Source organism: Alligator mississippiensis, chromosome 12 (genome assembly GCF_030867095.1).
Source record: "Alligator mississippiensis isolate rAllMis1 chromosome 12, rAllMis1, whole genome shotgun sequence".
NCBI lineage: Eukaryota > Metazoa > Chordata > Crocodylia > Alligatoridae > Alligator > Alligator mississippiensis.
Genome location: NC_081835.1, coordinates 2,791,045 through 2,815,329, shown reverse-complemented (window position 1 = coordinate 2,815,329; position 24,285 = coordinate 2,791,045). Strand labels below are relative to the sequence as shown.

Here is a 24,285-nt window from a genome sequence, read left to right as displayed (position 1 = left end):
ATGTTGGGAACTTTAATTTTGGAAGAACAAATTGGCATTTTATCCAAAGACTGAACGCCTCAAATGAACAAACATAGACTTTTTGGGATCGCAAGGGTGGCAATGAGCCAGAGACTTAAATTACATCTACACCTGGAATCCACCAGACTTCCACTATCCTAAAGGTACCATATTGGAAAGTAAAGCCAATGAACTGGCAGTAAAGGAAATGCAATCTTATTCTTTAAAAAAAATAAAATAAAAAATTAAAATACTTGGAAATATGAATGCTGTTAATTCTGTTTCAAAGAAATCCAACTCATATTCATGCTAAGATGGCTGTATTGAAGGTTAGATTAGGCAGTGTCTGTAAAAAGTACTTGAAAGTTTTTCCCCCTCTGTGCATGCTCTGTGATACTGCTTCTGAAAAGATAAGAATCAAGACATGACAGTAAAGTGGACAGTCATCTTTTTTATCAAATCAAAGCTTGGGTGTGAAAGGCATTTTGTGAGCTGCTATGGGATCAAAGTAATTTCAGTGCTATTGCACGAAGAATTAACAGTTCTTCTTGGTAATAAACATTAAAAAAAAAAATTTCTCGCATGAAAACCTAATAACGAGCTGTTCAGAAGGAAAAAAAAAATCCCAAGAATATATATTTTTTTAAATTTCAAAACCAGATGGATGTCTTAATGTTGCTGTAGCAAATACCAATTCTCGCATTCATGCGTATTTAATTATTTGGAACATGAATTCATGCGGTTCCAAAATTGGGATGGAACTAAAACAAGTTTATTCATTCCCAAGCCTAAGTTTGAAACAGAAGAAACTAAATGTGCAGACAGGGCAACTGTCAGGGCTGTTGCACAAAGTAGCTTTTTGGTTAAAGACGCCATTTAAGGAAATGCCTGATTCTGTATCTTTTCATTTCCGCAATTCCCTTTGACCCACCCACCGTTCATTATTAAGGACATGTTTCAATCTTACCTTTCCCTTAGCATCAGATACATCTCTTCCCAATCCTGAGCTGACTCATTCTTTAAATGGTTACCTTTGTTAGCACAGGACCCCCCCTAGGACCCCTCTAGCATGTTGGGAGTATGGTTTTCACCTTGCGGTAGCCATGTATGCATTAGCTATAATTTCCTCTGTAGCATTAACTCAATGCAGCTGGCATCTGTCACAATAGAAACACCCTCCCTCATCTGTTTCTATAGATGATGTCAGCAGAAGTGGTAATGCATGGTGTGTTAAACATCTTATAAATTACTGTGTTAGCATTAGTGGTATGCGAGGAGGAGGTTAAAGCTCTTGAATTTCCCGTGGTAAATGTCATGAAAAAAGAGTGAGAGAGAAAAGGGTTACAGACACAGAAATTTCTCTGCGCAAGCCAAACACAATCAAGGCCTGTGTTTTATCCTGTAAGTGGAGGTTTGAGATGTAATTATACTTGGAAAGAACCAAAGTAGCCGCACACCACAAGACCAAAGGGTCCTGTCTGGACAGAGGAGTGGGTAAGAGAACATGCACTTCCGAAAACATGCACTTCCGAAAGACCAAAGGCATGGCAACAAATCAAAAAAACAAAAAAAAAACAAAACCAAAAACTGCTCAAATCTGTTGGCCTGGAGATGCCTTTGGAAGAGGTTGATTCTTGAAGAGGTGGAATAGTCAACCTAACCAAAACTCTTCAATATAAGATGTCCAGTGTTCTTAGTTCAATTGACTTACCATGATTTTTTTCCAGCTGTTCAAGAGATAAAGCGTGTCCTCGCTCACCACTTGTTAGCACTGTCCTTTACCTGGAAACCTTGGGTGGAAAAAAAAACGCCCTATATCTTAATAACTGCATACATTCCTGTACTGTAGTTATTATCAATCAAGGATTTTCAACAACAAATTCTAGCCTTAATTCTGAATAATCACATAAATTCATGTGAGTATTAATTAAGGCTGATTTTTACCATACACCCTTTTTCCAGCTAATACGTGTAATTCATAACTTTGTCTTATCATCTGGCCTGGAAAGATTTGTGGGTTGTAACAGCAAGGTAGATTAGGCAAATGTATGGTAAAACTCAAAACCCTGATGGTGGAGATTGTCTGATATTGTTCTGTGTATTAAACAACTGCATACCCTAGTCTTTGTCCAAGAAAGGTCTCCACATCAGGTGTCTAAAAGCTTGGTGCAGGTTATGACTTCTGTTTCCACTTTATCCTGCCAGCAATGGGTCAGGAACCTCTGAAGATCTGTTTTGGAAACTTGATGCCCTACAGACCTTCATTCGGGATTTACACTGGCCCGAGGAAGAATTTGGAAAACATCTCGAGCAGCGTCTGAAGCTCATGGCAAGTGACATGATTGAATCTTGTGTCAAGAGGTAAGTCTAAAGTGTCTCGTGTTGAGAAGTATAGCGAAGCAGCTGGGCTGAGAGGCCTTCTAGAAGGGGCATTGCTTCTTCTGTCAGTGTTTGGGAAATATCAGTCTTTGCTTTACCTTTCATCTTAACCTTGGCTGTTCAGAGAGGCATGAGCTTTGGTAGGCTAGAGCCTACTTTATCAGTTGCTATGCATGAGTTTCCAGAGAGCAAGGGTACTAAATGGAAAGGAATGAAGTCATATAAATAGAAAGTAAAAGGGGACGAAAGGAGGGAGCACTGCTGAGAGAGACAGGTGGCTTGAAAAGGTCCAAAGGGATAAGCAAAGGGACCTGGGGGTTATACAAGCTAGTCCTAGTATTGAGCTAAGACTCCAGTCTTTGCTGAGACCACTTCTGTCGCGAGCAAACTCTACCAGCATCAAAGCCAAATGCTATGGCACCAACACTGTTGGACAGGACACATCATGAGGATGCCTGACAACTGGCTCTTGAAGCAGGCCCTACACTCCCAACTCACTGATGGTCGCTGCTCAAGAGGTGGATAAAAGAAGAGATTCAAGAACACCTTGAAGACCAGTCTAAAGACATGGGATACGAACATCAGTCCTTGGGAGACTCCAGAACTGGGTCACCCTCGTTGGCACCATGGTGTACAACAGGGTATTGACTGCTTTGAGCAAACTCACCTCCCTATGTCAGTGGATAGATGAGAGAGACAAGGGAAAGAAAGAGCCATGACCCAGCATCACTAGGACTCATTCCTGCCCCCAAAAATGTTTGCCATGTCTGCAGCCTAGTGTGCAGATCTCCGAGCAGTCTCTTCAGCCAGCTCTGGACCCATCCGTGACTTCTCTATTGACTGGAAGACTGTTTTTCTCATATTGAGGGACTGCCACTGCCATTGACTTAACATAGTCCAGCCTGTGGATCATTTCTTGGTCTGCAATTTCAGTTCAAGTTAGTTTTTAAAGTTTTGTTGTTTAAAAGCCTTTGTCCCTCAAGGGGTTAACTGCTCTGTTTTTCCCTCTTAGTCTTATTCATGCCTTCAGATGAAGGAGGTTATTGCCTACCAAAGCTCGTGCCTCTCTGAACCAGTTAGTCAATCAGCCTGCCACCCTTCCCTGCCTTCTGCATAGCATTCATTTCAGTAGCAAAAAATTAAGGCCAAACCATCATTATTTTCCACCAGGCTTTGCATGTCTTTGGTTGGTTTAAGGTGTAATTCAGCACTGGGAAGAAAAGATCTTTGTATTCTCTTTTGAACAAAGTACATACCAAAAGGAGAAGAACCGATGGAGGGGCCAGTGAGCACAGCCACAGGCCTGGGCTGGTGACAGCCACGGTTCTGGTGAAGTGGCTCTTCCAAACCAGTGTTGTTTGGCCCTTCTGCAAACCTCTGCCTGTGTTGTATCACTCCCAAACTCCTAAATCTGGATTCACAATCTCACCTTCTAGGAAAGTAGCGTCTTGTGTCTGAGAGAGAGGCTCTAGGTTCACGCGCTGGAATGACTGTAGTAGGACTGCTGTTGCCATTCTGAAAAAAAACACAGCACGCGGGTAGTTAAATTAAAGACACCGCTTTTATTGAAATGCAGTAGCTCTGACAGCTGAGTTACCTGGCAGCCAGCTACTCTAGATAATCCCAAAAGCTCAGAATACACACCATGCAGCATGGATACCAAAGAGGTACAATATCCCAAACAACAAACTTTTAATTCACTATACCAGCCTGGGAAAAAGCCCTGCGCTGTTCTGGAAAGTTGCTGTGTTTTGTATGTTGCTATTGTTGTGGAGTTTGGAGGAAAGGCACTAGAAAGGCCCTGAGATCTACTCTCAAATCCAGGTAGGCAGACCCTTGGGATCCCACAAGTTCAGATATTACTGGGCACATGTACACATGCATTAATGTGCTTTAGTTAATGCACATTAAATCTAGCAACTCCTCTGGGCTCCTATACATGTGCAGAGAGCTGGCTCCGACTCCCTGGAAATCCAGTGCATTGCAGCAGACTCGATGAATTGAGACTAATTTGGGAAATGCTCTCCTTCATTTAATTGAGTGTGCTGGAGCACAGAAATGAACGTGCTCCAGCAGACTCTAGCATCAGGTATCAGCATCCCTTCACTGAAAAACGGTGGCAGGGCACTTTGAACTCCAGCTCATTTGATGAGCTGGAGTTCAAAGTACCCCACCACCATTTTTCAGCAGGGGGGAAGCTGATACATGTGATGCTCAGGCACTTTTAATTAGCACGACCCACTAATTAAAGCACCCCCCCCATGCCTCTTGGAGCATGAGTAAAAATGCCCTCCATTGTGAAGTACTAATAAAATGAGCATTAGCCTGTCTTAAGGCACACTAACTAAAAAGCACAGGGCATGTCTACATGTGCACTTTAATGCACGTTAGCCTATTTTAATTTGCATTAAAGCATCACTTAAAAGAGGGTGCTATGTAGTTAATGTGCATTATAATAGGCTAATGCACATTAAAGCACACATGGAGATGCTCCCACTGAGGCATAACTGATACTTTTATTTTCTCCACATTCGTTTGGTGCTGTGGGCTCCTCTGCTGCGTTGTGTCTCTGGTAGGTTAATAAAAGTGCCTCTTTATTGCAAAGGGTCTTTCAAGTGGTCCATTTTGCCTTCAGAGACCTCAGGAAGGAAGGAGTGCTACCCACTATGCAGAAAATATTCCTAGTGTGATATGTGAAACCACTGATGACCAATGAGCATTTAAAACTGCTCCTGCAGTCTTGATCAGACAGCACTCTTACTGAAATAACAGCTTTAGCTGCCAAAGAAGGGAAATTGCAATAATAAAGCTTCGTAGGGGCAGCAAGACATGTGTAGAAGAGCCTGCATAATTACATACCTGCACGTTTCTGCATTTAACATCTTGCCCGGGTTTTCTATTAGGTGCATTTGTTTTTTCAAAAAAAACACTTAAAGGAACCTTTATGACCCCTGAGAAGGGTTTGGGCAAGCCAATACTATTGTGGAAACATAGAAAAAGCAATAATCCCACAGTGCCCTTCATGCCAAGCAATTGAACAGGTTTGTACCCTCTGCATTTAGTATTGTGTGTCAATAGAATTGCCTTTAATTCACCCAGGTTGCTGCATTTAAACAGTAGGTATAAATTAGCTAATATCACCCAAATTACAGGTGTGCATTGCCACTGCCGTCTGTAGCATCATCACGCTGTTTACCAAGTATGAGAAAGTAATAGTTTCTGTGAGACTGTTACACACTTTATAAATAGAACATATTCTGTAGAATAGGCTTCTTTTCAAACTTAGTAAGACACATTTGGAGTAATTGTATTTGCCACGGATGTTCGCGTTCAGTCTTCTGTTTCACCAAAGCCTTCTAAACTTTGCGTTCCACCTCTTATTAGGCACAGTATCTTAAGCACCAACTGAAATGGTCTTTTCCTACTTTCTTTAATAGAACCAGGATTGCATTTGAAGTAAAGCTGCAAAAAACCAGTCGATCAACAGATTTCCGAGTCCCTCAGTCAATATGCACCATGTTTAATGTTATGGTCGATGCCAAAGCTCAGTCAACAAAGCTTTGCAGTATGGAAATGGGCCAAGAGGTAAAAACGTAGATTATTTTTGGTTTTTATGTAAACTGGAGACAATGTCATGAATTTTCCCATCTATTATTCTGCTAGTTTCAGAAACTTTCTAACAGTTGTGGACCTCGTTTTTTGCACAGAGTAAGCAGATGAATATTCAGGGTCTCTCCGTCAAATCAGTCTAATGAATATGGGCGTTCAGAATTCCAGTCACTTGCAAGTGATTGTTGGCAAGGATTGTGGTGTGCATAAGGTACCTTTAAAGCCTGCTAATGCATAATGACTGTGTTTATTGAGTCATTAAGTCCACCTTGGAGCCAGATGTATGTTTGCCCAAACGCTAGCTGTTTACATGTAGTCAACAGATTTCCAATATAAGACTCTTTTGTATAGAAAACATCAGGAAAAGAAAAGCACTAAGTTGCTTATTTTTTTTTAAAAAGACAACTTCCAAAAATATATCCAAATTCCACCCATTTTGACTTCCTTGTATATTGGCTGAGATCAAGATGTTGTATGATCCTAATTTACCAGGTTTTGAATGACTCAACTTTTAAAAAAACAATCCAATTCTAATCACTTGTTGATTTGTTTTTTGCTTTTAAAAGACATTGTTTCAGCTTGAAATTTCCATAAATTTATAGATGAATTAAAAAGGCATGCTAAATTGGGTTAGATGAAATGCATCTCCACGTTCATGTCACTCCAAAGGCGAGAAGCCAAGTTAAATATTCATATGCCAGTTTAGAATCAATTGAGGAAAAATCGTTTGCATCTCCTCTCTGGTTGCCAGTTGCCTAGATGAGCTCTTCCAGTGCAACCTCACATGGTTGGAATGTATAATACATCATTGCAAACTGCTTGTTCCTTCTAGTTATTTACCTCTTCCTGCTACTCTTGAAGGGCCTTATCCAAAGCCTGCTGGACTCAGTGGGTGTCTTAGCACTACGTCGGCAGGCCTTGGACTGGGCCCACTCTTCTTTTATTTTTTGTGGGCTTTCAGTTGTAGGATTTCATTTGTGATGGTCTTGGTGATAAGAAAGGTTTTGAGATGGTTATGGTTGAGTTTCCTCCTCATCCACCAGTCCAACTTAGGACACGTACTAACGGGACCCTTGTTGGTCCAAGGCTTGTTGGTAGAATTACCACATTTCCTCCCACCTCTGTTTCTTCTCCTTGCCTGCCCTGATTCCCAGTTCTCTGCTCCCACAATATCCATGCTAGCACCTTCCCAACAGGTTGGAGGGGTAAGAGTTGCAATACAAATCATGCATTTACCTTTAGGGATATAGGTTGTAGCTGTGTTGGTCTAAGGACACAGGCAGACAAGGTTCTTTGGGTCAATCTAATATCTCTTATTAAACTAACTCAAATAGTTGGAAACAATTCTTCTTTGCAAGCTTTTGGGTACAAACACCCTTCGTCAGGCTGAGGAAGCAACTGCTCTGCTTGATGATGGGTGTTTGTGCCCAAAAGCTTGCAAAGAAGAATTTTTTCCAACTATTTGAGTTGGTCTAATACAAGATATCGCGTTCACCTTTAGGGATTCAGTTAGCACGGCTCCTGAGGAAGACATATTTCAGAGATCAAACCAACTCCAACAGCCCCTAGGATATTACAGGAGTAGTTAGTTGTATTATTAAGAATTACGAAGGAATATTCAGTCTATAGCATGAGACTCTTCTAACATTAATTGAAGGTGGACATAATGTGGGTAAGCCCAGTGTACCCATCCCTTCTAACCAACAGCAGCCATTACTGGCGTTCCCTTGGCGAGTCATGTGTCCGTTGTAGCAAATATACTGTTGAGATACTACTCAACTGTTGAAATATACTATCAAGCTCATCTCCCATCTGTCTAAGGTGTCCAGAAAGCAAAAGCCTACAGTCAATTTACTTGGCCACTCACCTACTATCCATCCTGAATCCCATGAAATCTGTCTGTGCTTCTTTCAGAAGGCATTTGGTATAGCAGCACAGAGATAATGCGACTGTGATGCAAAGCAGCAGTTGCAGTGGGATGATGAATTTAACAAATAGCTGAACTAATAGACCTGTAAATCAGATGTAAATTATCAGTGCATAAGTCATTGTTTAGGGCTGCAAAACTTCGTGTGCCCACCTTTTTCTTTTCTTCTTTTTCATGAATATTCTGCTCTCCGCTTTCGTTGCTCGCACCACCTCCCTTTTGTCAACTGCCAGCTCCTGAAGGTGTACAAAGCTCGGTGTTGAGATCATTTTGCTTGACCCAAAAAAGGGGCTGAAACATGCACACCCATCCACGCATACAGACACACACCCACAATTGTTGTCCCCAGAAATAACTGGAGTAACAGTCCTCAGTAAGCTGCTACTCCAACTCTTCTATTTCAGCTCTAAACCCAAATTAGAAATGCAAATAGATTAGAAACCAAGTTTTGATTTTCCTTATAATTTGTCCACTGTGGGTGAAATGGGCATAGAAAGCCTTTATACCATTCAAGGCTCACTTGTTATCCTGCAAACACAGTGTTGAGTGGGACCCCTGCGCTAGGGTGGGATTTTTGTCCGTAAATCATTTGCGAGCATCCCCCAGGCTCTAATAGGCGCATAAACCCTGCTCGCCCAACAGTGGACAAGTGAGTTTGTGAACGTTGGGACCCGCTTGGCAGACACTTCACAAGCAGAAAAAAGGCTACAGGTGTAAGATACACTGTGTGTGTGTCACAGCTTGCCCAGCTCCAGCCACCGCAGATATTTGATTTAAAAATAAAAAAGCAATACTTCTTCATCAGAGTGAAAGCTGCCCAGTGGTTGAGAGAGAGACTCTTCTGATGTATCATTGAGCCTCACTTATATCACTTTTTCCCCCAAAAGCCCTCTTTCTTTGAAGGCTACCTTACCTTGTGTTCATATGTCTTAACACATATGTGAACCATAAGATGCAATTTAAGAGCAATATTACTCTCCTAAATACATTCCCGTCATTTCATTCCCACGTCCTTATAGCTGAAGGCAGCTGTTCAAGCATTTGGTAAACACGCTTTACCATTTCAAATATTTATTTTTCCGCTGCATTTTAATACGTCAGTGGGTATAAATTTATGTATTAAATGTTTCTCAGTTGGTCTATGATGTTTTTATTTAATATCCAAGGTCAGATGGTCCTTTCAGAAATGCAGCGCACACACAATCTGTTATATGACAAGGCAAAATATGCACCACATAAAGTCAAGTGGAATAATTTTAGCAGAGCAATTGTGAGTTGTAATAATTCAGCTACTAGCAAATGGTGATTCTCTCCAAAGTTTTTATTAAATCAAACAAAGCAGGGCAAATGTTTGACCTCTAACAACAGGCCTCATAAGAAATAGAAGAGCTAAAAGAAACCCAGAACTATGAACTGGACCCAGGCAAAAAACGAGTGTCATCGGGCAATCGTTTGTGCCAGATTCATAATGCAGCCGTAATTTCCTCGTGGGGCGATTATAATGAGGCTGCGTGTCAAATGGATTTCATCTCCATTGTCAGGGCTGGACCCCCAGTAGGCAAAGAACAGCAGAGGTGTGCTGCAATATTACACACAAAATTAAGCCGATGACATTTGGCATTTCACCGGTGCTGAAGCCCGTTGGAAAAGAGCCCTTTGTCACAGGTTTATTGGAAGCTTCTTTGCATCGCAGAAAGCCCAGACTTCAGCTGCTCTGCAGCTGCGGCATGCCTTGCCGCACCCCTGCCAAGGGCCAGGTCCTCGGTGCTCCCAAGGTGCCGTAACGGCCCCGGGGAGACGCCGGCTGTCGGAGCGGCAGCAGGAGCAGAGAAGCACCGCTTTGGCTTCATGCCACCGTTGCTTTGAAAGGACCATCTGAGTTTGGTCCTGGTTTCAGCAGAGCTTCGCTCACTTGACACCGATCTGAATTTGCCCTCACGTTTTCAACCTCCACCATGGGGGAGCAGCCCCCGGGGACCCTCTGGAAGAGCAAAGCCACAGCAGATGCTTTGCTGTAGAGGCCTGAGTGTTTTCTCCCTCTGCAGGGCTGCATTTATTGCTGCCGCTGCTCTTCTGATTTGCTTTGTAAACAAGCTTTTAATTGTGAAGATATTTGTCAATACGTTTCACGCTGTATTATTTGACACGCACCTAGCCATTCTCTGAGTTAAATCCCGTAATTTATCCCATGAAAATGAACAGTTAGCAACAAACTCCACCCGCCCCGTCTCCAGCTACCCAAACCCCTTGATTAAAACAACATGCTAATGAGGCTCATTAAGCAGGTCTTTGAGGCTCATAGGCAAAACCTGAAACCCAGTTGGGGGAACTTTGATGTGACCCCCACAGGAGCGAGGGCACGGTAGGCCCATGAGCTCCGGTGCCCACCTCACCGACCTGAGTTTGCACTTACCTGTCTCGCCCCTAGGTTTTGTTGCACCTTGGAGTCAGGCTGAGCATTGCATGCCTGCTGCTTTCAACGTCAGCCCCATTATACAGCTCCACGAGGTGGCATGGCATACGTTGTTGTTCTGTGTTGTTCTGCGGGTAGCAATCCCCTCCTCTGGGACACTTCTGCTACCACATGCAGAAAGCGCTCGCTGCACTACAACCTTCATCCGCCGGCGTACCACTCCTGTTGGCATTGCACCGGGCCCACCACCCACCCACCCACGCGGCTGAGCGGTAGAGAGGTCTTGCATGAGAAGCACATGGTAGGAAGTCTCCTACAGCTCGTAGATAAACCTTCCCTGCAGGAGGAAAGCTGCTGTGGAAGTAGACTCGCACAGAGGCACATACATCCATAAGACCAAGGAGTAGCACTGGTTTCGCCCCTTCCAGTACATCAGAGGAGGGCATGTCTTATCTTCTGCCCGCAGCCCAGATAACCTCTGCTGCCTTCACTCCTCTGTTGATTTGCCTGTTGGAGGGATGCAATTTGGGAGGCTGGAAGCTGCTTTATTTGACCCACCTCCCTAATCAATGAGCTTGTGTCCACTCTTTCGTTCAGGCCCCTTGTGTTGAAACTCCCCATGCACCTGCCCTGCCATTGGCTTAGATGTATTTTACCTTCCTTTTTCCACGTGCAATAAAATCAAGTCCTTGTTCCTTCTCATAAGAGACTTCCAGTACAGATTCTGTATCAAATCACTTCCTCCTTCCCAGCTTTCTTCCTCGCTGGTCTTGCAGTGAAAGTGGGGCTTGCTCGTGTTTCATTTTCCGTTGCTTACTGTTTCTGCGCCTGCTGCTGTTGCTTCCTTGGCCCCAGATGAAAGGTCCCTTTTCTTATTTTGGAAGGTTTTGTTTTATTTATTGTTTACTTTCATATGCTTTTTTTTCCTGTCTTCTGCATGTTCCTCTTTATTTCTGTCCCCAATCATCTGAAAGTTTGCTAAGGAGTGGGTAAGTGTGTCCAAAACTTTGTTTTCTTTTTTCCAAGTTTCAGTTATAATGTGTTAGGGTTTTATTGAAAAGGAAATCACACAGCTGGTCAGACTGATAGAAGGGCCTTGTACACACTGGGTGCATCTGCACATGCAATTAAAGCTATTTGGCTTCACTGCATAGTAAATTTACTACCTGCATGAGCAGGTAGTCTACACAGTAGACTAATTTACTGTGCAGTAAGCATCTGCATGTGTAGACAGTGACACTTTACTGCACAGTAGACAGCTACTGGGTAGTAAAGTGTCACTGTCTACACATGCAGATGCATACTGTGCAGTAAAGTGTCTCTTGTAGACGCAGTCACTGGGAAGCCAGTGCCTTACACTTTTAATTGTCCTTGCACTCTTTGTTCCAAAAGTATGATTTGTATGTGAAGCATATTTGGTTCTTTCAGTGTTACTTGGTGTTAGCATTTTAAAACAACCGTGACGTGAAGAAAGGGTAAGGTGTAAGACTAAGATCAATCTTTGCTGTGGCTTATTTAAAAATCAGATGTTTCATGTTGGAAAACAGTCATATTAAATATTTTTCTCAATTCATTCAACATAGAAATGGACTTATTGGTTCTTATTACTTAAATCCTTTAAACGAAGTAGGTCTTTATAAATTAGCAAAAAATTATATTCCAGCTTTTGGTATAACCGTATGACTTTGGATGGGGATTGTGGCAGAGTTCAGAAGCTGAGCAAGATTTGGTATAGTCAGCAACTGGATGGGAGACCACGTGGAAAGCCCACAGGTGCATTGGAGCACTTTCCTGTGAGCCGATGCAGACCCGATGCCCCTGGATGGTATTAGCAGCAGAGGGCACTGTGCTGCTGGAGATGCTGCCTTTGCCTGCCACAAAAGGCCAATACTGATTTCTTTATGCTTGTAGAAGCCTCCCTTCAGCAGAGCATTTAAACATGTCCTTAATTTTCAGCGTGTGCTTCAGTCCCCCTGAACTTAAGGCCAAATGCATACTAACATGCTTGGCCGGCGGGGAGCCTGAATAGCCCTGTAGCACATTTTTTTGCAAGTGCAGGAATGTGATGTGAGATGTCCAGCGTAGGTCCTAGCAGTTGTGGTGCAGAAGGTATTTGTCACATCCTCTCCAAAGCGACTAGAGAGCTGTCCTGTGCCCTGCGAGAGAGTTACCTCCTTTTGCTAGCAGCAGCTGCATTTCCACGGTCCATTAAATGATTTTTGTAGAAACGTACTTACTGAATGTTTGCAGGCCATTGCGTCAAGGAATTTGCAGGCCTGAGAGAGGAATATGCAGGCACTAAGTATTGTGGTCGCTATTACATCCAGTATAGGAGGGCTATGGTTTCCCTTCTGCCCCATGCATTTGGCTCTCATTATTGCAAACAGAGGGGCTGTCTGTGCTATGCAAAGCACTGTCAGCTTCTCCTGAATTCAAAGTCCTGCATAAATGTAAGTAATTACTGTCCACATCAGCAGAGGCCTGGGAAATAAACTGCCAAATTCTTAGCTGATACTATTACAAATCCTGTTTTACCAAAAGAAGAGGCTTATAATCACAGTGCCATCACTTGCGATCAATGCTAATATTTACCTCCGCCTTTTCTTTTATTTTTCCTTAGCACCAGTACCATTCAAAAATAGATGAACTAATTGAGGAAACCGTCAAAGAAATGATAACACTCTTAGTGGCAAAGGTAACCTTCAGCTTCAGGTGGAATGATTCACTGTTAACATCGCTTTTTTTTTATACATGTATTTCCATTAAAATGTGACACATTAAGAAGTTGAATTGGCTTGTTGTTTCTCACAGGCAAGCTTGTACATCACTCAACCCTTTCAAGATGATTCTTTTGATGATTAGGAGCTGCATATGAGATGCAATATACTGCTGGCAGATTGGGCCCATTCTTTTTTTCCTTTAAGGAAGCATCTGTGTTATTTGCGTGCACCATTTTGCGTACACAAATGCCCACGTTCACACACCCAAGCTGCCCTCAGTAGGTGGCACTGTTCAGTCCTGATGGAAGGGTTTCCCCCTGCACAAGCCATGTGGGCATCTGTCAAATTTGCACACCCAACGCAGGGGAAAAGTCGCGCTCGCAAACCGGCGTGCTCCAGCTCAGAGCCAACGTGAGGGATTTTTAACAAGCGTTCTGGTCCCAGGGAGCATATTCTGAAATGTCACGGCTGATTTTTGGAAGTTGGTTTTTCTCTGGAGAGTTAGCTGGTATTTCTGATGTTCAAATGTAGGTATGCTCGTGTCTAGGTGCCGAGATCGGGTTGGTGAGAAGTGCCGGGATGAGTGTAGAGGGCATAGCCAGAGCACCTTTCCTTTAGTTTTGGCTTGCTGAGAACAAGCCTTCACTGATTCAATGGGGGGACGGTTAAACATAGCTTGCCGGCATATGCCCGTCGGAGTCATCTGCAAGACTAACCAGCTGGCTGCCTCCTTGATACTTCTCCCTGGGAACGCGAGCCATCTGACTTCCCCTGCTAGGAGACAGTGCCCCTGGGACCCACAAGCTTTCCACCATCTCCCGTGGGGTGAAGCAACCAGTATCACCAGTTAGCACTGAAGGGAAAACTCATGCCCAGTCAGTTAAGTGACCTCGAGAAAATGTGCCCTAATTAGTTTATTGCAGACATCCTTCCTGACCTTGCATGGAGGTTCTCAGTTCGTTGCAGCCTGGGTGCGCTGCCGCTCCCATCGATGCAGCCGTAAAACTGGGCTGGAGCTCGCCCCGACTCTCACCCCATCGTGAACAACCAAGATGTGATTGCGGTGTTTTTCTTCCTTGCAGTTCGTCACCATTCTGGAAGGAGTCCTGGCCAAGCTGTCCAGATACGATGAAGGGACTTTGTTTTCCTCTTTCCTGTCGTTTACTGTAAGTAGAGAAAATCCGTTCCCTTTTCCTTGGCCAACTTTCCCTTGTTAAACCTTGCAAGTCCTGAAAGAGATGCTAGCCCCGTCCTCCTGTGCTGTCTTAGCACTGCAAGCGCTCCGGAGATAAACAACCAACCTGCTTTAAACAACCCGCTGCCAGGAAATATCCCTTGGATCCGGCTCACGGTGCTGGAATGGAGTCTAAAGTTTCTAGGCATAGAAACGTATGGGGGGAGAGAGCGAATTATCCTGTTTTTCTAACAACTGCACAAAAAGGCTAGTTTGCGACAATCCCCTGAAAATGGACCCCACCGAATTTTCAAGGATATCTATGTGCATGTTCAAACCCTCTTGCTCATTTGGGCTCAAAACTGGGTACTTCGACTCATCAGCAGGCTTTTTTTTTTTGCATCTCTCTGCCTGAATAATTGTGAGTGCACGTCCTGGAAACTTAAATGTGTGCAGAGCAATGTTCTGCGCCTTGCTCTGAATAGCTGCGGCACCGTAGGTGAGATTGTTACCAGTGCATGTGGTGGGCAGGCAGAGAAGGTCATTCTGTTTGTTGGACAAATGTCTTGCTAGGATGGCTTAGACAGGGGTGGCCCTGCTTTGAGCCAGGGCTTGCAGCAGATGGAGAGGAGAGGTCCCTGTGTTGCATTCGCTAGCACTGTAACAGAGAGTGCACAGAAGGGGTTGTGCTCAGTGCACTTCTGCATTAAAAGTGGTCCAGTGCCTTGCGGAGAAACTGTGGTAATGGTGTGAATTGCACAAAGGAGGAAGAATTCATCCAGCTCCTCCTCTCCTGGGCTGCAGGAGATGGTTCAGGTTTGGATGTCGTGTCTCGGTCCCAGCCCCCTTCCGCTTGCCTTCTTCTGGGTCGAGTTGCTGACAGCTTCGTGCCAAGGAGGACAGCATGCAGCTCTCCCCACCTCCGTCTCTGGCTCCCCTGCCATTACGAGACCATGCAGTGCTGTGGCTGCAAAGACATGCGGCTGCTTGCCAACTGGCTGTGGCCTACACGCTCGGTGTGCCTGTTTTCCCCCGTTCCCTTACCCCACGTGTCATCCCCGCCACCTCCTCCCGAATCCCCAGCACTAAAGCTGAGGGTGATGCTTTGCCCTTAGATCCTCTCTTGAGCAGAAGAGGGCTGGAGGGCAGAGGCTGGCTGCCTTCCTGCCAGTTAGCGTACCGTCGGGAAGAGGATGAGTGTGCTTGTGTGCTAGCACCAGAGGATGTGGGGGCGGCAGCTTTTCAGGCATCGGAAGTGCCAGCATCAGCCCAGGAAGACGGCGCGCTGTGCGGTTCTTCCTCCGGTGCGAGCCAAGCTGTTCCTCGGTGGCGGCCGCGCTCCGTGCTCCACATCGTGGTGTTTGCATCGAGGGCCAGGGCTTGGGCTGCTCCCTTCCACGCTGAGACACGCACATCCCTATGTCTGCACGTGGATCGTGGAGGACAGGCGGAGGCCCTGGGGTTGTGGCCAAGCACCTGCAACTTTTTTAAGTTTTCGGGTAATGGCAGGGTGGGGGCAGCCTTCATAGCTGCTGCTCCAAGGGGGTTGAGCCCCAGATCATCTTACCCCCAGCCTAGCTTAACCCACCCACTTGAAACCAAAGCTCATGGCAAGTGGATGCATGTAGAAACCACCAAACCTCACAGGGAGGCTCAGGTCTCCCCACAACTCCGACCCCCTGGTGCACAAGAGAAAGGTTGGTGCTAGATCTGCAGAGGAAGGGCAAACGCCCAGCTTTTTGGGGGGTCAGAAGCACCCCCTGATCATACTCGCACCCCCCTCATATGTCTCCCAGCTGCCAGGGTGTTACGTAGCTGTTGCACCCCACCTGTCACCATGAAACCCTCTTTCAGTGGATAGCAGATATGCTTTCTGCATCCACCAAGAGTCGCACGGTATCTGGACAGAAAGTCCCGTTCCTGCCCCCACAGGTGATCAAATAACTCAGTGAACATTCATGGCTTGATCAAGCAATAGAAATGGCAGACTCAGCCCTAACCCCAGCAGGCTTATAGCTTGGAGCGTACCTGCCTGGTCGGTGGATGCAGGAAGGATGCCATATGTGCACCAGCCAGCCACCAAGAAAGAATGAAGGCAGATGAATAATTCCCAGACTTCATGTTTCCAAGGGTATAATGTCCATTCAAGCATGGTGAGGTGGGTTGGGAATTAGCTATGGGGCTCCTGAGCAGAACACAAACCTTGTGGCTGCAGGTAGCAACCCCGATGAGAAGGATAGGGAGTGCTGCAGATGTGGGAGAGGACACCGGTCAGCCCCAGTGCATCCAGGGGACAGGGATGCTCTGGCCAGGAGCTGATGGCAGTGGCTGGGGTGGAGTTGGCTGCACTTACCAGAAAGCCCCGGGGCCAAGCAGAAGCCACCAGCCTGGCAGAGAGGAGGTGCCACCTGGGCTGGTTTGGGCTCTGATTGAGGACGGTGCTCTGACTGATGCAGCGTCCTGAGGAGGCTGGCTTCCCTGGCCCGGGGTTTGGAAAGTGGGGAAGCACCGTCTTGAAACTCCAAACCCTGGGCCAGGGAGAAGCAAAGCAAGGAAGCACTGTTTTGAGACTGCTTCTCCTTCCCCTCCGGACATATCAATGCCCAGCATGCCCGGCTCTGCAGAGCACCGAGCACTCCCGCACGCTGATGCTTCTCTGCTTCCATCGTGGGGGAAAGGCAGACCTGAGCTGTATCCTCGAAGGCAGGGGACAGGCCAGGGTCTTCCCTTTGCCCTCTAATGGCAACAAATACTTCCACGTGGAGGTCACCAGGTCCCCCCGCCCCTGTGGCAGGCTGCTCAGAGAGTCTCGCTGAGCTTCCCGGGGGGGTAGTCGTGCGGTTTTTCTGTGTTTAGCATTTGCAGTGATAAATAGAGAAACTCTCCCTCGTTACAGAACGGTTGCGCCACCTCCCACGTTTTCCCTGTCTGAACAAATAAAGCACAGTGTTATGGTCCAAGCCATTTAATTCTAGGAAGCACTAATCTTCCCACCCCCTTCTCCTGACTCCTTTCATCGCATGCTTTCCAGGCTCTGGGAAAATGACATGTAGTTGGGGGTCTTGTGACAGACAATTTTATCACCTAGTAGGAAATCCTCATTTTCAGTTCCTGCCTTGAAATTCGAGATAAAATTAATGCATCTGTTGCCCTAATAAAGTTCTCACTAGCCACTTCATTATAAAGCACTTCAAAATGAAAATACCCTTCTAAATGTGGCTATATACACATATGCATCTATATATAAACATAGCTAGATAGATAGCTAGATAGATAGATAGATAGATAGGTTCATCTATCTATCTATCTAGCTAGCTAGCTAGCTAGCTAGCTATCTATCTCAGTAATGGCAGTCCAGTGACAAGATGGGCATCTGTCTCTGAAGGACCACTGAGTCACAAGAAATGCCAGCTGCTCAGGTTTTTATTTAATGGAGATGGCCCCTCTCTTTGAACAGCAAAGAATTGCATCTACTTTAATTAAAACTGGAGCAGGAATATCACCCCAGGGAGAGATGCAAAAGATCTTATTTTTGTTCTGCACAATTTTTTTTTTTTATGGTAAACTGAGATATTTCATGGAATAGTCTCATAATTTGTGAAAAACTGCAGCCTAGCAAAAATCACACAACATCCGGCAGTTTGGAAATTTCACTGAATGTAGCCAAATCTTACTTTAAGGAAAAACAAGTAATTATTCATATTGCTTTTGGGAAAAAAAAGAAAGAAAGAAAGAAAAAAAGGAAAAGCAGCTTAGTTTTTGTGGGTGGAGAAAGGGGACTGCAGAAAGTAGGCTGAAGTATTGTCGTTGCCGCTTTCCTTAACGCAGGGGGCTGCCCCATTGGTTCTGGTGGTAGCCTACGACTTGGAGGACCTGAGTTCAAATCCCTGTTCCTCTGTAGACCTCCTGGGAGTGCAAACTGCTCCCTTGCCCCCCAAGCAAGTGGCAAAGCTTCAGTTGCCTCCTGGGCTGCCAAGGGAAAGCAGAAGTCAGTCACATCTCTGCAGATGATGTTCAAGGACTGAAAATTTGACCTGTCGTTTTTGGCGCGTCCCTGATCAAGGGTGACGGCCTGCCCTAGCACGGGAGCAAGCTCCTCAGTTACCCCTCTGTAAAATGGGAGCATCCTCCCTTCCCTCACCCGTAGGGGTGCTGTGAGGATCGCTTGCCAGGAAGATTGTGAGGTGCGAAAGGAGAGCCTGATGCACAACTCAAGCACAGAGAGGTTTATTTTTGCATGACCTCTCTTTGAGTTTGCTGGCATGGACTTTAAGCATGTTTTGGTCCTTCCTCCTGTTTGAAGGCAGGAGCGGTCCCCTCCTCTGACCTCCCGTTTGACATGGACTCTTGCACCATCGTTCTGGTATTGAGCCCACGTGAACGTGCTGCTCCGCCAGATGTTTCACATTGCTCTTGAAGCCTCTGGGTGTATAGATAGGTGATGAGGCTGTCATGCCCCCACTGAGATCCTTGCATTCATGTCTCCCTGGATCCAGACCCCCTCAAGTCCCAAGAGTGTCTACCAACCCCCTGCTGTCTTTCACTCCAGTTCAGGGGCCTTATTGCTGGAAACACTCAAAATATGAACCTCAGCCATTACCACCAGTCTGTAATTTAAAATTATTTTTTTTGCATTGCCTCATTGTGCTTAATTATTCACCCCCACACATGCAGCATACGAGCACATCCACCCACTCTCACATTCTGTCTCACACATACATTCATCCTCTCATTCGGGACACATAATTTATTCATCCTGAGATGCAATTGTGAGCGTGTTATATTTAGGCTGCTTTAATGGTAGCTTTAGAAATATTTAAAAGCAGGTGAGCTTTTTACACCCAAACAAAGATGGCGAGCTGCGCGTCTCCTAATTAGAAAGCAGAAGCCACGTGGAAGCGCTTCGCCACGAGCCTTATGCTGCTGTTGTAAAGAGGTCTCCCTGCCCACCTGGAAACGGCCCAGTTTGGAAAGGCAAACCTGAAACTCCCATCCCAGGTGCAGCTAACAGCTGTCCTTACGTGGTCTGCCCAGGGAGGAAGTGCCTTGGGTCTGACAGCCGGAGAATCGGGGACCCAAACCGCCCCCAAATATTGTCAGTCCACGTGATCCTGAACCCTTTGCATCTGTCAAGGCTGCCCTTGGTTATAAAGCGGAGGCCTCTGCAGTCTGTAAGCTTGGGGATGAGCTTCTCATTCCTCCCAGTACCATGTCCAAAGGTAATCTCACTACCAGAGCCCTTCTCCAGCAACCAAACCAGAGTGGAAGAGCACCAGTGCCCCCTCTCAGCAGCTTGGGAGCCTTGAAAAAGGCCAGCCCTGCCATCTGTTCATGTTGCTAGGGCAAAACTTCAGAGTAAAAGATGGCAAAGGTCCTGCTGACAGAGCAAGCCAGCTCAGCTGAGGATAAACCCTACTGAGTGAGCTGGGACCCTGGCTGGGAGCCCTGCCGCTGGAGCAGCTCTGGGCATGTACCGGACAGGTGGATAGTGGAGAGCCTTTAGGTACTGTAGTAGCTGTACATCCGCTTTTGTCTAAAGTGTCTTCTCTCTTCTTTTTTTCCCCGCCCCTTTCCAGGTGAAGGCAGCTTCCAAATACGTGGACGTACCCGTAAGCACAATTTAAGCATTGCTTTCTGTCGGAACAATTTGCCTTGTGTTTTGGTTGAATGCATATCTGTCCATCATGGCTGAATGAACATTAATAGCTCTCCGTCATGGGTAGTCAGCCAGGGTGGGACCCAGGTATGCCTACACAGATCATTGGAGGCCGCCTTGAGGTCACCCTGCAGACCATCCCTCCAGCCAGGTATAGTGGGCACCTTTAAGCCCAACTCCCACCGAGCCGGGAAAGTTTGCTAAACTTTGGGTAAGGGGCAACCTCGTCCCACTCACCTCCTATCCTGTGTTTGGAAGCTACCACATCATGCAAGCCTTGAACAGAAGAAGTCCACCACCAGCAATCCTGCCGTCCTGTTCTCCTGACGCCCAGCCCCTCTGCACGCACATCTCCCTCTCCTGCCTAAGTTGAGCCCAGAAGGAGAGACGAGTAGTTCACAGACAGAGTCCTAGAAAGGTTGCAGAAGAAGGAGACCTCTTAGTAGTAGGCTCAAGAAATAAGAAGCACAGTCTGGATGGGTTTCATGTGCCCCCCAATGTATGGCATTGATGGGAAAGAACAGCTCATAGGGTAGCCTCAAAGTCAGCCCTAAATATCTGTGTAGACATATCCCTCAGGGTTAAGAGCATAGTAGTCTAACACTGGGGGTAAAAGGGAATTATCTTCATTACCGGATGTCCATGATAAGTGTTTCTTCTCCTTCAGAGACCTGCAAGGTAGGCACGGATACTTAACCAATGGGCTATTCATGGGGTTGAATGGGTCTCCTATGTACCTAGGGGGCTTTGATCCCTGTGGAAAATTAATAACAGTCCCTCCTATAATTGTTTTTCATTGGCACCTTCGAGTATAACACAGCGTCGTCTGGAAAAGTCCAGACTGTGCCCAAACGGCACCAGTACATGCCTTATTCATTTTATTTTTATTCTTCTAATTGTTGATGTACTTTACTCTTTCAGAAAGCGACTTTCATTTTAACTGTAGGGAAAAGGTGGTGAGTGCTGTATACTTGTCAAAGAGTTTTGATGAAAAGACAAAAATAACCATGTTTTTCATCTTTGCAGTCGTTAAAGGGAAACTGTACCTCAGTTCCTCTAATTAGAGCTTGACTCATAAGGATGAGGGCCCTTCAGGTCCTTAGACAAAGCACTTAGGATGCCACAAATTTACATTTAAATTGAGTTTAAGTGCAGTATATGAATGTTGGCTGGAGTAAGGGATTACAACCGATAAACCAGGGTAGGTATGCAGGCAGATTCTGAGGACATCTAAATAAAAAAATGAGCAGACTGAAATATCCCAGTCCAAATTTTGCCCATCAGACCACTGCAGACCCCACTGGACCTGATGGGATAGACACATGATGCCAGAGGTCTCCCAAGGCTTTCAGAGCCAGGACTTGGGGAGGTCCAGTTTAGGACCCGGTTTTCTTGGCATCTAGACTCCTCACTCTATAGCGGAGGCCTCTAATTTCCTGAAGCCGGGAGTAAATTATTTCGAGCCTATGGGCCTGATCCCTGGTGAAACCCTATTCGCTTCAGTGGAAGCAGTGCTCATTTACGCCTGTTTGGGTGGGAGCTTCTTCCCACCCCGTACGATCCCCCGCGCTTCGCTGGGGCCGGGCTCAGCACGTCCTCAGGGGTGAACCAGCGAAGCGTCAAGAAAAGCACGTTTGATTATGGGCTCCCTCTCTAGAGGAAAGGGGCGATGTCCTGCTCTTGAACGGGCGACCACTGCTGAAGTCCCCGTTCCAGAGACAGGATTGTTTTGTATCAGAAAATTGCAACTCTTTTAGTGCCACCTTGAAACGGGCACAATCGGTTTCCTGAAAATTGCCTGAAAGTCTAACGCTTGACTATTGCCACGTTTGTGTTGTCCTCATTGTTTTTCAAATTAATACCTTGTCATTGTTTCAGTAGGTGTTAAGAAATGTTACTAGCATCCCAAGGGCCAAGCACCGGCCTTTTGCTTGATAATTGTTTGCTTTGTATTAAAAAAAGCTACCTTCCTACTGCTTTCCAAACTGTCCTCATTTTCACCCTGGAAATTACAGAGAAGTGTTAACTAACTTCAATTTGCAGCGGCTGACAATCACGTCTTGTAGAGAAACGATACTTTGTGATCTGAGGTAAATCACAGTAATGAAAACTAATGACACTAGTTATTAACAAACTTACAATGTGCCATGGAAATTTTAGATTTTGTGGCAGCTCTTGTAATGACTCATGTTGTAGTATTTTAATGGGTTTCCTTTGAGATAACTTTGATTTCAGCATATCAAGCAGTGTGAACTCAAGGGGTTGTATAGTGTATTTTCCTCTGTCTACTACAGTAAGCTGAGAAAATAGCAACACGATCACCATCTTCTGCAAATGTAACGCTCAGGTTTAAAAAGCAGTGAGTCTATATAGAGAGATAAACCAGCACAACTACAGATAAAGGCATCCGAGAAAGTTAGCACTGATACAGACATTCACATGGGCGGTTTGGGGAAACCTGGTTTCTGATTGTACCCATTTATTTTACACCGGAAGGCTATCGGCGAGCTAAAATCTAAGTTCCCAACAACAAAAGAAACGTGCTTTTTTTTTGGGTGCGGATGATAAAATGTGAATGACTGCACGCATCCTCACATCTTAGGAGAAGAAACAGGAGACCAGGGCTGGGTGTTAGCTTTCGAACTTCACATAATAGAGGGTTTGCATATAGGAGATGACACTGGAAAACCACAGCGTGATTTGTTGTTTCACTAATTAGGTCAACAATACCAAACATAGCGAGAGAACTTCCCGGCATCAGTGTGTCAAGGAAAGGCTTTATTCATCCGAGTGGCTTCCCTCTAGGCACAAAAAGAGAAAGAGCCAGTGTGTTTACAGGATCGTGTGCGGCACAGGCAGCGTGGCAGCGTACAAAGAGGCGAGCTGTGCTGCCAGGTCCCGATACCCTAGGTCTCAAAGGGAGACGGGTGAACGGCAACAGCCTCCGTGCCGTAGCCAGCCCGGGGGAAAAGGAGCCGCGGCAGCAGGAGTGAGGGCATTCCCCCACGTGGAGATGTTCATGCTTTTCTTTCTCTCTCTTCTTTTTTCCCATACAGAAGCCGGGGATGGATGTTGCCGATGCCTATGTGACATTTGTTCGCCACTCTCAGGATGTGCTGCGTGATAAGGTCAATGAGGAGATGTATATAGAAAGGTTATTTGATGTAAGTAAATGCCTTCTCCTCCTTGGAAACCAAGCAGGAGACCCCCCAAAATGTGACAAAATAAGACAGGAGGATAAGTCACATTTTGAGACAATGGATTGGTTATAGATTTTTTTTTCAAAAAATCTTTCCTTTCCCTCTGACTCAGGCTCTTATCTGCTGTCTGCCTACTCTAAATCTATACTTTGGTCTACCGTGTCCTGGTCTTTATGTGTGTGGTTTTCAGGGTAACGGCGTCTTCTCAGCCACCACTTTAATATGTCCAGCTTGTGAGAAACCTTTCTGTAACAGGAGCATCTCGGTCATTGTTCTCCTCGTTAAAAACCCCAGCCAGTTTTTGGGCAGAGGTGTGGGGCTACCTTCCTCCCATGCTACTTAATGGTTTCTGCCTGCCCAGCCCTCTGAGCCTGCATGTGACTTTGCCGGGCTACCTTTTTTATATTGTGAAAAAAAAAACCCAAAACCCAGCTGGAAAAAAAAAAAATCTGTAGTTTTATACTTCAGAAAGGACCCTACCAGGGTGTCAAACCCCAGGTCCAGAGGGAGAAAAGGAGTGGTAGTGCAACTTGGGCAGATCTGGATTGTCAGAGTTATTTTCCGGCTGCACCCCTTTCGTTCACCCAACTTCCCCAGAAACACTGACCGGGATGCCCGGTGGTCTGTATTTGTTTTAAATCTGAATGCATGCCCAAGGATTTATCTGTTTCTGTTGCTTCTGTCGTGTGACACACTTTCTGTCCTTGTAGCTATTGTATAGTGAAGGTTTTATGTTGAAGGCAAGCACTTCACACGAGTGCTTCAGTCTCTTATAGGATGTTTCTTTATATATTGATTTCTGTGTGAAGCAGTTTACATTCAGACTTTCTTTTCTTTCACCTCTCTGCAACATCATTTTTCAGTCTTCTAGCTCTAGAATTACAATAACCTTATATGCTTTGTTTACTTGCTCATTTGCTTCCACAGCGTATAAGGAAGCCTTCCCCCCCCCCCCCCAAACTCCTCCTTTATTCAATATCCTTCTTTCTTTCCTCGCATTCCCTTTCCCTTAGAAACCTCTTCTTACTTTATAATTCCCACTCTTTCTTTCACTGATATCCTATCAGATTAAAATGGAACTTATCTCTCATGTCAAATGTTTTATCACATTATATCAAGTGGCATGAATTAGAGTCAAATAATCTTCCTGTGTACATCTACTAGCATGACCCATATCCACTGAGAATGCCTCATTCATGCATAAAGC

General features: G+C 45.5%; 1 protein-coding gene across 5 annotated transcripts in view; it reads left to right on the top strand.

Moving 5' to 3' along the window:
* Positions 1 to 24,285, top strand: part of CADPS (calcium dependent secretion activator) — a 245,143-nt gene that overhangs the window by 197,071 nt on the left and 23,787 nt on the right. For all 5 annotated transcript variants that reach the window (XM_059715930.1, XM_059715931.1, XM_059715928.1 and 2 more), the window contains 6 exons: positions 2,206 to 2,361; positions 5,817 to 5,964; positions 12,949 to 13,023; positions 14,131 to 14,214; positions 19,799 to 19,831; positions 22,935 to 23,042. In XM_059715930.1, coding sequence (XP_059571913.1) covers positions 2,206 to 2,361; positions 5,817 to 5,964; positions 12,949 to 13,023; positions 14,131 to 14,214; positions 19,799 to 19,831; positions 22,935 to 23,042 — 604 coding nt within the window. The remainder of the gene's footprint in view (positions 1 to 2,205; positions 2,362 to 5,816; positions 5,965 to 12,948; positions 13,024 to 14,130; positions 14,215 to 19,798; positions 19,832 to 22,934; positions 23,043 to 24,285) is intronic.